The sequence below is a fragment of the Triplophysa dalaica genome, chromosome 4 (genome assembly GCF_015846415.1).
Source record: "Triplophysa dalaica isolate WHDGS20190420 chromosome 4, ASM1584641v1, whole genome shotgun sequence".
NCBI classification, from domain to species: Eukaryota; Metazoa; Chordata; class Actinopteri; order Cypriniformes; family Nemacheilidae; genus Triplophysa; species Triplophysa dalaica.
In genome coordinates this window covers 19417370-19432555 of record NC_079545.1, presented here as the reverse complement: position 1 = coordinate 19432555, position 15186 = coordinate 19417370, and the positions used below count along the sequence as shown (strand labels likewise).

The 15186-nt window shown below is 38.9% G+C and overlaps 1 protein-coding gene across 12 annotated transcripts in view; it reads left to right on the top strand.

Annotated features, from left to right (window-relative positions):
- Window positions 1-11609, top strand: part of phldb1a (pleckstrin homology-like domain, family B, member 1a) — a 40382-nt gene extending 28773 nt beyond the window's left edge. For 5 of the 12 annotated variants that reach the window (XM_056745623.1, XM_056745622.1, XM_056745620.1 and 2 more), the window contains 15 exons: window positions 388-543; window positions 624-734; window positions 841-930; window positions 1388-1510; window positions 3061-3186; window positions 3461-3619; window positions 3939-4082; window positions 4326-4421; window positions 4842-4911; window positions 5054-5315; window positions 5921-6011; window positions 6379-6525; window positions 8367-8601; window positions 9803-9888; window positions 10233-11609. In XM_056745623.1, coding sequence (XP_056601601.1) covers window positions 388-543; window positions 624-734; window positions 841-930; window positions 1388-1510; window positions 3061-3186; window positions 3461-3619; window positions 3939-4082; window positions 4326-4421; window positions 4842-4911; window positions 5054-5315; window positions 5921-6011; window positions 6379-6525; window positions 8367-8601; window positions 9803-9888; window positions 10233-10373 — 2037 coding nt within the window. In that variant the 3' untranslated portion in view covers window positions 10374-11609. Of the gene's footprint in view, window positions 1-387; window positions 544-623; window positions 735-840; window positions 931-1387; window positions 1511-3060; window positions 3187-3460; window positions 3620-3938; window positions 4083-4325; window positions 4422-4841; window positions 4912-5053; window positions 5316-5920; window positions 6012-6378; window positions 6526-7862; window positions 8602-9802; window positions 9889-10232 lie in introns of those variants that run through there. The other 7 variants (XM_056745621.1, XM_056745626.1, XM_056745624.1 and 4 more) reach the window with 7 other exon arrangements.
- The last annotated feature ends 3577 nt before the right edge of the window (window positions 11610-15186 follow it).

Here is a 15186-nt window from a genome sequence, read left to right as displayed (position 1 = left end):
GTTTGTTGTGTACGAATGAAATTCCAATATTTATATGCCTGCCCTTGCTTTTTTCTCACACTTTATTTTTATATCACTAAATCTTACTAATCCACTGATATTGTAATGAGTCGAGCGAATCGTCACTCTTCTTTAGCTCTGAACTGTTTGCGCTTGATAACAAACAAGCACAAAGCACAGGATGTTTATGAAATGGATTTTTGTGAGATTCATTGAAAAAACGGTTACGTACAGAAAACCTTGTTTGGCAGATGGAGTGATCTTCAGCGGCTTGTCATTGAGGCACATTTGTCTGTCTGCGTGTTTGTTTTACCCATCTGTTCGTCTGCCTCTGTCTTTCCCTCTCCCTCGTCGTCTCTCTGTCCATCTGTGCGCGTGTGTCTGTAGAAGGCAGAGGCGCTGGAGTCGGCCACTAAGCGCTTTGAGGATTTGGAGTTCCGCCAGTTGGAGAGAGAAAGCGGCATTGAAGAAGAGAAGGAGGCGGTCAGCCGACAGCTGTTGAAGGAGAAGGCAGAGTATCACCGGAGTGTGGGCAAAAGGAAGGTAAGGGCACTGATCTCTGGTCGGTTCTGTTAAGGTATTTCTAAAATCAGAATACAATAACGCTTTTCTTGTTTGTATAGGAAAAAATGGCAGTGCTTGAGATTCAGGCAAATCAGTTAGGTCTTCAAGCTGCTCAGGATTGTGAAAGGATGGTCAAAGACAGAACCCTGGCCTTACAGATGCTCAACAAGGTTGAGACAAAACATCTTACCTCCATTTACACTTCATCCAGAGTGTCTTCATTACAGTCATGTTACCCCACATGCATGCAACTTTATTCTTTTTACTTTTTCTCAGGAAAAAGACAGACTGGCGGCTCTGGAGAAGAGATACCAGAGCCTGACAGGTGGAAAGACTTTCTCCAAGGCTCCTAACACTGCAAAGGAGGTAAGAATATTCTCAAGGCGCAACTGAAACTACACGTCCATTTTGGCTGGCAAGTGTGCTTTTTTTAACTTTGTTGTCAGTCTAAGCTGTTCAACAGACTGTGTACAGAAATCTTGTGATCTGAACTTGTTTTCTTTCTGTAGTATCATAATAATTCATGAGATATCGCAGTATTTAGTACACTGGTTTTGAAATAGTTTTAGCGCTGTGTACATACTGATGGTGCTGCTGTCTTTAGGGATCACCAGAGTCTCTCGTAGCAGCGATGAGCATGTTTTTTCTGGGTTAGCGCCGCTGGCAATGAGCTTCATGCCGATGTCTGTTTGATCAACTATAAAATATGCAGGGGGAATATGAAGAAGTTTGATAAGACAAACAATATTATTTAGATGTTTTTTGCCATGGTTTGTGCAAAACTGGCTGCGTGCTGCTTTCTGACTGTTCATATTCAAAACAGGAAGTGTTGTATATCAGCGAACCTGATCTTTTAGAGGAGCTCCCTACCCAACATTCTCTGCTCCCCACATCTTGTTGTCAAAGCACCTCCCCTCCTCCCTTATATTCTAACAGGCCACAGGAGGTAAACACATAGTATGACCCCCCGAAAGATTAACAAAACTAATTGAACCATTACAAAGGGGTGGTTCACCCAAAAATACAAATTCTGTCATCATTTACTACTGTCCTGTGTATAACTCTTTCTAAAAACAGAAAACTCAACATCAACTTGATTTATATAGCGCTTTTTACAATTTTCATTGTTAGAAAGCAGCTGTACATGAGACATATTGACTACAAGTAAAACAACTAAACTTTTACCTGTAAAAACAAGAAAAAGGTGAAAACACAAAAGACAGACATACAAATGCTCCACACACATGCATACATACTTACACACATCGACAGACACACATAGCAAACACACTCGCACACACGCACAGTGAAAGCACACATTTTAGATAAAGGAGAGAGAACCACAGGTCAAATATTAAACGGACTATAAATTCCTATATGCTATATTAATTATGTAAAACTTCTGAATTCTAAAGAATATATTCTGAGAAATCTCTCCGTGGTTTTGTGTCCGTACAATGGAATTCAGTAGGGTCCAATGTTGTTTGGTCACCAACATTCTTCAGAATATCTTCTTTTGAGTTCTTTAGAAGATAAAAAGTCATTCAGGTGTGGAATGACATGAGGTTGAGTAAATGATGTAAGAATTTTTGGTGAACTATCCCTTAAGGTACATAACTAACATAATAAACAGGTCTGTGGAATACTCATTTCTGACTGGATAAATGTGGCACTTTGCTTTTACTAGTATACAAATTTTTATCAGGACTTACTGTATATTTAATAAATTGAATAATGTAGTTTAACTGCCTTTTTTGCAAAACCAACTTTTTTGTAAACCAGCTGAGTTTACATTATACCTCACTAAACTCGTTTATATCATTTATTCACTTTAATCTTCATAAGTAAAATCTTTCTTTATGGTTTATATTGTCTACAGGAAACATTAAAAGGATAAACTATTTATTCCTAAATGACAATGGAGTGTCAAGCCTGAAATGTTTGCAGGCATGCCCCTGTACTAGGCTGGCTCAACTGGAGAGAGGGCAATTATATATTCTGACTTGAAAGATCAAAAGTTTATATGATTAATACGATGATTAAATAGATAATACAAATAAGTATTGAATAGTCATTTTTAATTATTCTAATTGTCAGCTCAAAATTTTTGAAGGGCCCAAGAAAATCTGAGGGGAGTGCCCACTAGCCCCTCCTTAACTCGGCCCTGTTTTTGTTTAGTTGGATTAATGGGAAAGAAGTCTGTATTTTTTTAAATGTTTGCAATTTCACTATAACAAATTTTGTTGTGTGACCGCACAAACTGCATGACCTGTTGCGTTCTGTCCAGTTTTGAGCAGTTTTGTTGTGGTCACATCTGTATATACCCACCGCATGTTTATTGGAATTTTGTGAAAAGTGTGGCTTGTTTTTGATTTGTTGAGTAGGAGCATGGGTTTCGTCAACATGTGTGTGTGAAGTTTTCATTCGCTTATTTCTTTGTGCATCATCAACTGGTATCCTCTGTGGGTGTGTGTGTGGATGGATGTGTGTCTTCAGGAGTACCTCAAACTCTCTGATGTATATAAGATGTATGGAAACGGATGTTTCTCAGCCCAGACTGCCTCCTCTGCTCCTAACGCTTTCTGTCTCCCGCTGGCTGTAACACCAGACGTACCTGGTGAGGTATGACTCCTCCAGTCTTTCATCCCTGATAAAATAATGTCGTTGCTTTTTCTCCTGTTTCATTTTGCAATAACTTTTAGCCTTAGTTTGTTACGCTTCAGTGCCTTATCATGCTGTCAGAATTACCCATTTTCTCTTCTCTTTTTATTCCTCTCTTGATGTTATATGCTCTGCTTTGCCAGCTTTTGTGTCTTTATGCTTTTGTATACCCACAATGCCCTCACTTTACCTTCTGTGTGTGTGTATGTGTGGGCCATGCTCTGATGGTGTAAAGGAGTATGTGACAGTTAGTCAATTAAACCAGCTGTTCAGGATGCCCACGGTTGACCCCTCCCCCACATCTCCCGTCCAATCATTCCAAGCTATTGTCGCTGACCCTGTCGTCTTCCGCCACACATCCCAGTGTGGCTCTTCACAGCCGCTTCCCATTGAGGTGTGTGCACCACTGTTTCCTGGTGTCTTTTGGTTCATGTTGGTACTTTTGTGTGTGGTAGCTGTTGTGTCATTCTGGAGCGGTTCATTTAGAGCAGAGTGTGAAAACTAAATAAATTGAAATTGCTTGGTTTGATTTTGTATTGATGTCCCCTTCATAAGTTAATTTCTTAGTTTTCTTATCTTCATACCACTTTTAATGTTTGCTATCCATTTTTTTATGCATGTTTTTCCTCTTTCAAATGATTCTTTTCTAATTCATCTCTGTATCAAATCTTTCCTCTCTACTATTTCAATTCCTTCATCTGGATTACATTCAGACCCAACCTGCATGGAGTAAGCCTTCAATTCCCAGGCTAGATTCAGAACGCTGGTACCAGGAGATCATGGCGGCTGGGGAACCAAGCAATACACGTCCTCCCCCCCTGCCAGCTAAATGTCTCTCCTCACGCAAACCACTGCAGGTAAACTCTCCTCATCTTGTCTTCTCTACTTGCTTTCTTTTGTCTGTCTTTAAGTTCTTCTTCTTTTCTTCGTGACCTCTCAGTATCCAAACACTTCTACGTGTATATCAAATTACATGAAAAACTAAGAATTTATAATCCAAAGTATTTGAGGTTCTTTCTTCCTCTTCGTGAATGGATGCGATGTTCTCCATTGCTATGGGAAAAAAATGCTGTATTTGTCATGATTTGTTTTTATTTCAGATATCCAAGCAAGACGGAGAAGTGGGACAGACCAATGGCACCTTCACTCCCCCGCCTTACAGCGTGACCAGCTCAGGCAGAAATACGCCTACCAAAGTAAGAAAACTAATCCAAAATACCTTTAGGGAAGTCGAGACACTCAGCAACCATGTTTGGAACACCCCCAGGCAGCAATTAAATCTGACATCAACTGAACCACTTGTTTCTTAAACTCAAAATGAGCTAAAAACACAATTTTCTATTTTTGCGCATGTGCACAGGTTGGCAAGCGCCTCATGAGACTCTTTTTGCTGGAAGGTGGGACTTCCTTTGCAAGAGTGGCCATATTGAGAGTTGCACTTCCTCCCCATTCTTAGTGATAGCAGTGCCGCATATTGTTAATATCTATTTCTTTGACCAAACCAAAATTGGAGTTTTTTTACTTTTAGTCATGACTTTTAGCTTTGAATAATCTGTTTGGGTGGGGTATGTTTTCAGTGTTTTTTTTATAGTCTTTATCCTTTCATTATTGTGTAGAGTCTACCAGATCTGTCTCCTGCTTATTTTGACTCGGACTCCAAAAGACAGTTGGACCTACAAGGCAGAGGTAGGCCACTATTCTGTTTAACTACAACAGTTTGTAAACAGTTGAACGATTTATGTTCTGCTGCGTTTAAGGGCTTAAGAAACCTAAAGAAACAAGGTGGTTACGGACCAGACCATACGTTGATTTCATTGTTCTGCTTTAGGACTCTACGCATATGACGATTCCAGACTCCATCCTACAGATCCTAAACAGAAACCTATGATAGATCATCAAGGCCACTGGGGGGCGCCATATGGCGCTTATTCCCCTTTCTCATCTTCAGGGTCCATGGTACACCACTCGATTCTGCACCACCAAGCACCCCCACCTGGAGAATCCACGTATGACACTCTGAGTCTGGAGAGCTCCGACAGCGTGGAGACCAGTGTATCTACTGGCAACAACTCGGCTTGCTCACCTGAAAGGTGAGATGCAGTTGTCAAGGGAACCCCTTAGTTCTACCTCCTTCCCTTGGCGACGGGTCACGCCGCCCAATTTCCCCATAAATGTTTTTTCAACCTTTTCCCAGAATAGTTCCCAGGTTGTTTCCATGACAACCCGGGCTTCCATACAAAGAGTCACGCTATTCTTCTCGTCTTCAAAGTTCGCTCTTGTCCCGAGGCAGAACAAGCACAGAATGTCATTGTACAGTGTATGATCCTTACAGCCAGGGACCGTTCAGGTGTTTCATCACCAAAAGACGCTCTCTTGATGTTGGCCTACTTTCCAGCATCAACAGTCTTGGGCAAGAATCTTTGACCACATAGATTTTTAGAGACATTTCAGAACTCTTCAGACTCCTACAGTTCACCTTGTTCTCACCCCGGTCAACCTTTTTTTAGATGTGGCCTCAAGAAAGCATGTAGGTTTTTTCTGAAAACTAAAATAGCACAAAATAACATCTTCCACCAACTCAATAAAAGTCAGTGAAGAGATGATCTGTCCGGATTGTCCACCACTCATGTCCCACGTTCTACCTCTGCCACTGCCACGGCAACAGTAACCATGTGTGTGTGTGTGTCGCCCTCAGTAACAATGGACTGGCAGCGCTGAGGCTGGAGGAGATGGAGAAGATGTTGAAGGAGGCCCAGCAGGAGAAAGCCCGGCTGGTAGAGAGTCGAGTGAGTACCATTAAAGTTTAATTGCCTGTGAAATATAATCTATCTGTCTCCCTGTCTCTCATATAAAAGAGATCTTTTTCATGAATTTAAAAAGGAAGCTGCGGTCCCTTTGGCATCACTGCATTAAAGATTGTTTCTTACCTACAAAGAGTGATAGACATGAAAGGCTAGATCTTAACAAGCTCTCCGACAGTAATTCTCACTCAGACAATCTCTCGCTGAATTATTTTTTCATGCGCCCCCAGTTATGGCGCTGTGTGTTCTATATATTTGTATGTCGTTTTTTTTCCCTATCGCCTATTATATCTTCTCAATGTTGATTTAAAGCCCCTATGTGTCTTAATCTATCTGTCTGTCTCTTCATCAGGAGAAGGAAGTTCAGGCACGGAAGCAGCAGCTTGAGGCCGAGAGAAAGAGGCGAGAGGAGGTGGAGAGGAGGCTGCTTGATGAGACTGCACACAGACAGAGGCTTGTGGAGGAAGAGGTCCAGATGAGAGAGAAACAGTGCTCACAGGTTAGTATGTTAGTTTAACACTTACATATTTGGACCTAATATTACTAATTATAATTTTAAAGGGATAGTTCACCCAAAAATGAAAATTCTCTCATCATTTACTCACCCGCTTGTCATTTCAAACCTGTATTACTTTCTTTCTTCGGCAGAACACAAAAGAAGATATTTTAAAGAAAGTTGGTAACCTAATAGCATAGGCAACCATTCGTATCTATTGTATGAACCAATGAATGTGAATGTGTGCCGGTTAACAAATATAATTTTTTAGAATATCTTTTGTGTTATGAAAGTCAAAGAAAATCGTACAGGTTTGAAACGACAGGAGGTAAACTTTCATTTTTGGGTGATCTCTTTAAGAACCAGGATCATCAATATTTTGTTAATTCTACACATATGATAATATCGTAAATTAATTCAGAAACCATTTGAAGTTTTGCCTTAGGGCCATAATGATAACAAACTCTTTCTCTGCCTCCCTACACTCATATTTTAAGTATAATTCATTGGCTAAAAAAGGAAACCACAAATAAAACAAAATTAAAGATAAATTTGAAAACATAATTATTCATTTAAAAATACAAAATGTCATAATATTGGTATGATAAAATCAGGTATGACTTAAAATGACTAATTAATATGGTTAATTCTAATTCCTAATAACTAGTTCATATACATTCAGATTCAATATAGATCAATGTAGTATTTTAAATCATATAAATACACTGCTGGTCAAAAGTTTTAGAACACTTCAGTGAAATATTTATTGTTATCTAAAAAACGTTTGATCTGAAGGTGCTCTAAATATATGAAATGAATATACAAAAATATTTTAATATATTATTATGTACTTACATAATTAAAATAAAATAAAAATTCATAACAAACTAAAATTTTATTTAATAAAAATGTCTTTGAAAGGAATGAGTTCTACTTAATCATGAACATGTCTGAAAATTCTAAGCAAAAGGTGACTACACTGAATATATTAAAATATGTTTAAAAAATAAATAAATAAAACATATATAAACTATATATTTCTCACAGTTCCTGTTGTTTTATTATGCAGTTCTGATGAGCTTATATATTTCTAAAATATGGAAAAATATGAATAAGTGTTCTAAAACTTTTAACCAGAAGTATATATTAAAACAAATCATGGAATTTTTTACAATATGAACATATTAAATGATATTGTCAAAATGTTACATGTTATGTTATACAGTACATGTTGTGATGAATTGGTAACATAAGGGACATCTGGTTTCAAACACTGATCTAAGGTCAGTAGACTAGCGTCTGCCCTCGCTTGAGCAGACAGTTTCGATATCTGTGTGCAGCACTTAGCACAGCAGTCTGCTTAACCGGCACAGCTCTGGGGTCAGTGGATGTTTTGAGTTGCTCTTTAAAAGTCTTTATGAGGTCATTGGCTCAGCTTGAGTGGGCCAGACGGGAGGCGTGAATGCACAGAGAGCAGCTCCGCACAGCAGGTGGACGAGAGGAGGCGCACAGACAGATGGTGAAAGGGAGACAGCAGTAAAGAGATAAGACGGGAGGAAGAGGAGGAGGATGAGACAGAGGCAGGGAAGGGCAGGGGCAGTAGGACACCCATGTTTTAAACACAGATAAGTGACATTACTAGAACAATCTATTCAGCCTGTGAGTTATTGCAACGAATATAAACTCAGTTTAATAAAAAGTTCTTTGTCGGTCAATTTTTGATTTTAGCAATTTTAATAAAGCACACATTTGATAAGAATCACTTACTGTCACTTACAGTTACTGACTAAATACATAAATATTTGAAGCACAATTATTAAAAGATTGGCAATTGCTCATCTCAGCTCTTCATTCCTCAGGCTCGGCCAATGACACGCTACCTACCTATTCGGAAAGAAGAGTTCGACCTGCGTTCTCACGTGGAATCATCGGGCCACTGCGTGGACACCTGTGCATATGTCATTGTCACAGAGAAAATGTGCAAGGGCCATCTCGTGAAGATGGGCGGCAAGATCAAATCCTGGAAAAAACGTTGGTTTGTGTTTGACCGACTTAAAAGGACCTTCTCTTATTACGTAGGTAAGATAAACATCACATTTTTTCCTCATTACATTGTAAGAGAAAATGCTGTTATCCTTTTTTGCCACTACAGCTGTAATATTTTTTATAAACTAGTTATGAAACAAGCAATTTTATACTATTTGATTTTCTAGCAAACTACATCGAATTTAAATGTGAATAAGAGCATGTTTTTTATGTTCTGTGTGGTAACTTTAAATTGTCATATATAAGGAGAAAATGAAGAAGACTGGGATACAAAAAAAAAAAGAAAACTGTCTCATACAGTTGATATAGTGGCATGTTCTATTGAAGTGCTTCATCTCAGTTCTCTCAATTTTCAATCACCCTGTCTTGCTTTCAGATGCTATGTGTCTTTCTCACATACACGCACACACAGACACATACATTTTGCTCGTGTGTAGCCTTTTCACCCCCTCACTCCTCATGTTAGCAGTGATGATGATGATGATGATGAAGATGATGAAATAAACTGCAATACTTTCTCCAGCCCCGCGTTTGTGAGGGATGGGGGTGTAGATTTACCCCTGGCTCAGTTCCGAGTAACAATACTACATTTACAACTCTTCAAAAACATGAAACACAAAAACAATTTATCCCATTACTAAGCAGATTTGTATAATGAATATAGGCGGGCAAGAAAAAAGATGTTCAAAGGAAACTAATAAATCTTAACCGTTGACACGGTGCGAGGGGGCTCACTGGAGGCTGTCACACACTTCTACAATTGTTTTAAACATTGCGTGCATTCTATATTGAGATCAAATGTGAAGATATGTGTTAATTTGCGCTAAGCCGTTAAAAAGGAGCTCTGTTGAAGTAGCGGCGGTTTCCTGTGGGTGTCACACGGCGTTAAATTGAGACAGACAATACTTTTTAGGTGATTCACTGTGTGCGCTTCCAGAATTAATGTCTACTTTATATGCTTGTTTTATTTCCCGAGGCAGAGCTTTAAAGAGATTTTGCAGTTTTTTTATTTCTGTATCCTGCACTGAGTGATTTATTACAAATGTAAAACCCAAATCCCAACAAACCCATCGTGTAATACAAATAAGATATAAATGTCAACTGCTAAATGTAATCTCCTTTCAATCCCTTTTAATGAATAATAAAGCTAATCTGTACAATTATTCTATTTTCTCCCTAAAAAGCTCCTCAATTCAATTTTCTTTAATAGCACTTCATGTTATTTACTCCTCAGATAAGCACGAGACCAAGCTAAAGGGCGTCATCTACTTTCAAGCCATTGAGGAGGTCTATTACGATCACCTGCGCAGCGCAACTAAGGTAAGCGCAGCAGTACACAAACTGTATGCTGTACTGTTTCAGCACCTCCTATTTACTGTCAACATCAATAAATAAACATGCCACACAAAGCTAAAGAACACCGCTCACTCTACAGCGGCAAATTCTGCGAGCACATGGTAAAAGTTTAAACAGACCGGCATCTTTCCATAAAGAGAATTTCTTACAGCAGAAGGCGAAAGAGATCAAAGCGGCCGCATGTTCACATGCATTTCGTCATGCTTTTTCCTTTTTGCTCCTGTGACATTCCGTTTTTCCTGCCCTGCTGTTGTTCACCATCCTCTTACACTTTTACACACACTTTATCTTTCCATGTGTCCTTATAGAGTCCAAATCCTTCGCTAACCTTCTGTGTGAAGACTCATGATCGTCTCTATTTCATGGTGGCGCCGTCTCCAGAGGCCATGCGGATTTGGATGGATGTCATAGTAACGGGCGCTGAGGGCTACACACAGTTTATGACCTGAGAGCCTGCGGAATGAAATCCGCCTGCAATGAGCGCAGATCGGGCAGGACTCATTTGACAGGACTTTTTTACTGTAGAATTATGTCACATTTCATTAGAAACTTCGACCAGCACTGACTGAACTCTGTCTTGAACTAAAAAAGAACTGGATGCATGTGGCCTGATAATAATATATTATTGTGGAACTGATGGTCAGAGAGAGAGAGAAAACATTCTATATATTATTGAAATACAAAACACTTACAAAGCTCATAGCTTACAGCATTTCATATCAATCATATGCTCTATATGCATATATATATTTTTACATTTCTAATTTTGTGGTAATTTTAAGGTTCCAAGCCTTTAGGCTTTTACAAAAAACAGTGTATTGCCAACATTTACTTTACTTTCCGTTTTTTAGTTGCAGAAACAGAATGACACTGTATTATAAAAATATTTGTATTTCACAGTATTCATGATTTGTTTCAGGTAGCATTCATATTTTTTTTACCAAGGTTAATATGTTACTGTGTTTTTTCCATTTTTAGTATACTCTTTTTCTGCAAAGATTCTTAAACAAATGGCTCAGGTTTAGACAAGTAACAAAATAATGGACGCCTGCTACCTGATTTGTTACAATATGTATTGGTCAGGGACCACTGCAGTTAATGTTTTGTGTTTTTAAAAAGCAAACCCGGGTACACTCGTACTGAAAGATTTTGTCTTGCCAAAGCCATGTATGTACTCTGACTTCCACATCTTTTTATTTCAGGGTTCTGAAAATGTGTGGATGTGCCACTTTGATTTATAGTCAGATATGGTGTGTTATTCAGACTATTGCTATACTTCTGGATATCTTTTATGTTTTTTTTTTTAATTCAGTGCTACATCACTAACAGTATATTTTTAAATATTAGCTTGTTACAATTTGACAGAAACAAGTAGCATATAGCCTTCTCTGAGGCAAATAAAAAAGTAAAACACAGCTTTGCTCAGATACAAGCTTTAGTAAACGAGGTTTTAGATGAACACAGCTGTCTGCCAAATTATGTTAAAGCTTAAAAGAAATAATGAATTGAAATAAAGATGTACTTGTGTATAAATAGCATAATGCATGGCTGTTTTGAGACAACTTTTATAAATGAACAGACACACAATCACATGGGTTCATTGTTAAATGCATTTTATTACCACACAAGAAAACGTTTTTTATATCACTTGTGCAAACTTTGTGTCATTATTAAAAATGCAAAGACAAACATTAAATCATGCATACAATGTGAAATAATTACTTATGAACGTAAACGAGGCTCGACAGTTTTTTTAAGTCTGCAAAATGACCTCAATTTGATCCAATAGACAAATCCTGTTTTCAGATTCTATAGAAAAAACTGTTTAAGACAGTTGCTTTAAATCGGTTTATGGCACGATATGTTGAATCTAAGTAAATCTCGGCAGGCTAATGTACAGTTAAATTGACTTTTCGCTGTTTTTTTCCCTTAGATAACATCTGTTTTTCAGACATCCGTTACATTAGTAACCTGTTAATGTCTTGGAAAATGCCCAGGAAATCCCACCGTAATCAAATTGAGGTTTAAAAACAAAAACCTTTGTTTAGGCCTTTTGTTTTTTGACAAATGGACTTTTTGACAAACGTAATTTTACCGATTCGCCATTAAATTTTGATGTGTGGAAATTAGGCTGTGGATCAAGCTTTTGCACCTGTCGATCGTGAAATTTGTTTGGTGGTTTTTTAACAGTAGAGGGCGCCAGTGGACGTCTCTCAGCGCTGTTTTCATGCTCCAGATGCGAGGGCTGGATATGCGTTCCGCTCAGTGTTCTGCTCTGAGGCCCCGGGGCCCTCAGCTTGTTTTCTTCTCTGCCTCGCACCCAGTCATTACCATAACAGTTAAATGTGCAACTACAAATGTCATCAGCGCTATAATGATGCCATCTGTCTACACCAGCAGAGCCTCACCAATTAATTTATCACTTGATGCAAATGCTTCACACATTACAATTGTTAAGCAACATAAAAGCATAATGAATTAACCCCAAGAATGTGCGTCTCTATAGTGTGAACTTAACCTTTATATAAATCTTCGCTTGCACTTTAAAATATGTAACATGTAAACATTCAACAAAGGCAATTATTAAACCTATAAGATCTTTGAGTTTCAAAGACAGCGTACTTTAAAGCAGTTGAATTCTCCAAAATCAAAGAGGTTTGTGCCTTGCAAATCTCTAAGGACTGAGCCGACATGATCAACTGTTGAGCCGGTGGTGATGAAGATCAACTCTGAGACCTTTTGAGAAGTCATTCGGGAATCAATAGCCCAAGACTTTGAAGTTGTGATCAACCGACTTAATCCATCTATGTGAACCAGCGAGGGTTTTCACACAAGCATAGTCACAAGAAAAAGTTTACGAAGTGCGCATTTACGCGCGCACGGCACTTTCAGACGCACGGAAGTTTATGTTTGCAAAATTACACAGCTGAGAACACTTCTGATCTAAACAATTTAAATCATCATATTGGAATTACTATAAAATGTATGTTTGCGATTGTATTGTTATAACTAAAACTGGTGCCTATGGGTTTTTGCTGTAAGATCTGACCCAACAGAACCAGACGTTTCAGCCGTTTGTTCAACGCATTAAATCCTAAAAAGTATTTTTTAATTGTTTTGATTGTAATTAACAGATGGTTTATACTGTGTTTATTCAGAAAGGGTAAGACTACATGCAGGGTGTCACTGTCAACGCGAAAAGACGGTCAGCCTCTCCTTGAGTGCACCCCAGCCCCATCTCCCCAGCCTTTAGGTCTTGGTGTTAGCCCTTAGTTTAAAATGCGAGACGCACGCTAAAAAACAGCGCTGTCCCACTAAAGGCGCGAGACAAATACACTTTACTCAAAATCAAACAACTTGAGCGCTGCTTCGCGTTCTCAGAGGAACAGTCAGTGAAATCGTCGGGTGCACGGATGTTAAACAGATGCTTTCATGGCATGCTGTGCAACATGTGTTTTAGCCACATTATCCTCCAAGTTTGTTTTTCTAAATAGGGTTCTGGGAATGCTGAGACTCGATTCCCAAGCAATTATTACTTCTGTGGGACACTGACTGCTGATATTTCTGGATGGATGTTTATCTTCTAAAACTAAGTTATAGCCTAAGTCATTTGAACTCTAAACGATTTGATCGCCCGTGTAGGGGAATGAAAAAGAAACAACAATGAATTCAGAGGGAGATGGTGATGAAATTGTGATGTAACTGTAACTAATGTGTGTGCTGTGCTATAACATGAACTTGGCATGGTGCGTATGTTGCTCTCTCACCCACTCCTTCTCAACATACATAGCGCAGGGGAGGGGGTTGAAAAGACTAAACAAAGTGAAAGAAGTAAACAAACTACAATACGTTTAATAGGTTTCGTTCACTTAGACCACGTGGTGTCTAAGTGGAATGAGCTTTTTTTAAATAGTTACGCACATGCATAGTTGGATTTATGAGGATAACAGATTTATCACTCGCGCCATCTTCTTTAATCCTCAAAAGCTGTGATTAATTACGGTACTCCGTAAACCTACGACTCTATCCGCCAGATCAGCTGTTTCTTAACGTAGTTGGAAAAAATCTCAATACAAACAGCTACTCAAAGTATGATGCACCGACAACACCGGGGCTGTCGTTGGCTGAGGTGGCCGTGTGTGTACTGCTGACTTTCTCTCACGCTTTGCGCAAACAGGGCGCCCCCACGGACCAATTAAGACACGGCGAGTTGGGAGAGTCAGCGCTTTCCTGGGAGAGATCCCACACTTCAACAACCATTATTATCTCAGTCTCTTCAACGTTACGACCGCGGTCGCGAAGATTGCATCAGGCCTACTTCTACAACTGCGAGGCTGAGCCGACTCACAAGAAGAATTACAGTATCAGTACTTTCAGAAGCATCTCTTTGATCCTTTGGGCTAGAGAAAGCAGGTGTCAACTTCTTTCATGCAGAGCTATTAAGTGTAAATAAAATCGATTTATCCTAAATCAGGGTCGACATGCTAAATCTGCTGAATATTCCGCCTGACAGGATAGTTAATAGTTTTCTATGCTTGCCTAGAGTGTTGGCAAGATGCCTTGATTCATGGACGCCTTTAGATTCCATTACATTTACTATAAACGGAAGTCAAGTTCCGAAATAAAAGTCTCCCACGGTAATTTTGAGTTAAGGCAAGATAATAACTTTTCACTTTTTAAGCACAATGGATGTTACCTAACGACCCAATAAAAATAGTAGAAAGGTGTCATCAAAAACCTTTCAATGATATGCACTTGTTGTAATTGTTTTTATGACTAAATCAACTTTTATGGGAATGTCATTTTACACCACAGAGACGAAACTGAAAAGCACGGGCCGAAAAGCGAGCGAGAGCGCTCGTTGCAAATCCCATGGCAACAGCAACCAGAAAACATGTCTAAAATAGGGGGCAGTGTTCGCTATTACTATAGCAACAGGAAGACATAGCTCCTTCAATCAGCTTTAGGATTTGCTGAGAGGGGAAAAACAAAGCTTGATTCTTTGAAAAACAGTTATTAACAGGAATTAAACGAGATGTACGCTTAGGTTTGAGGTTATTTGTCTTCTCTCGCTGTGACCGCACGTGATTTGAATCGGCCTGCGCATGTAGACTACTTGTACAGTTGCGGCCATATACTTACTAAATCTACCAAAACATAGTCAAAGAAAAGATACAGAGATTTGCATCATTTCGCTTCATTTCTACAGAAATTATAATAGAATGATACTCGATCTTACACAGAGTTCAGTAAAATGATCTC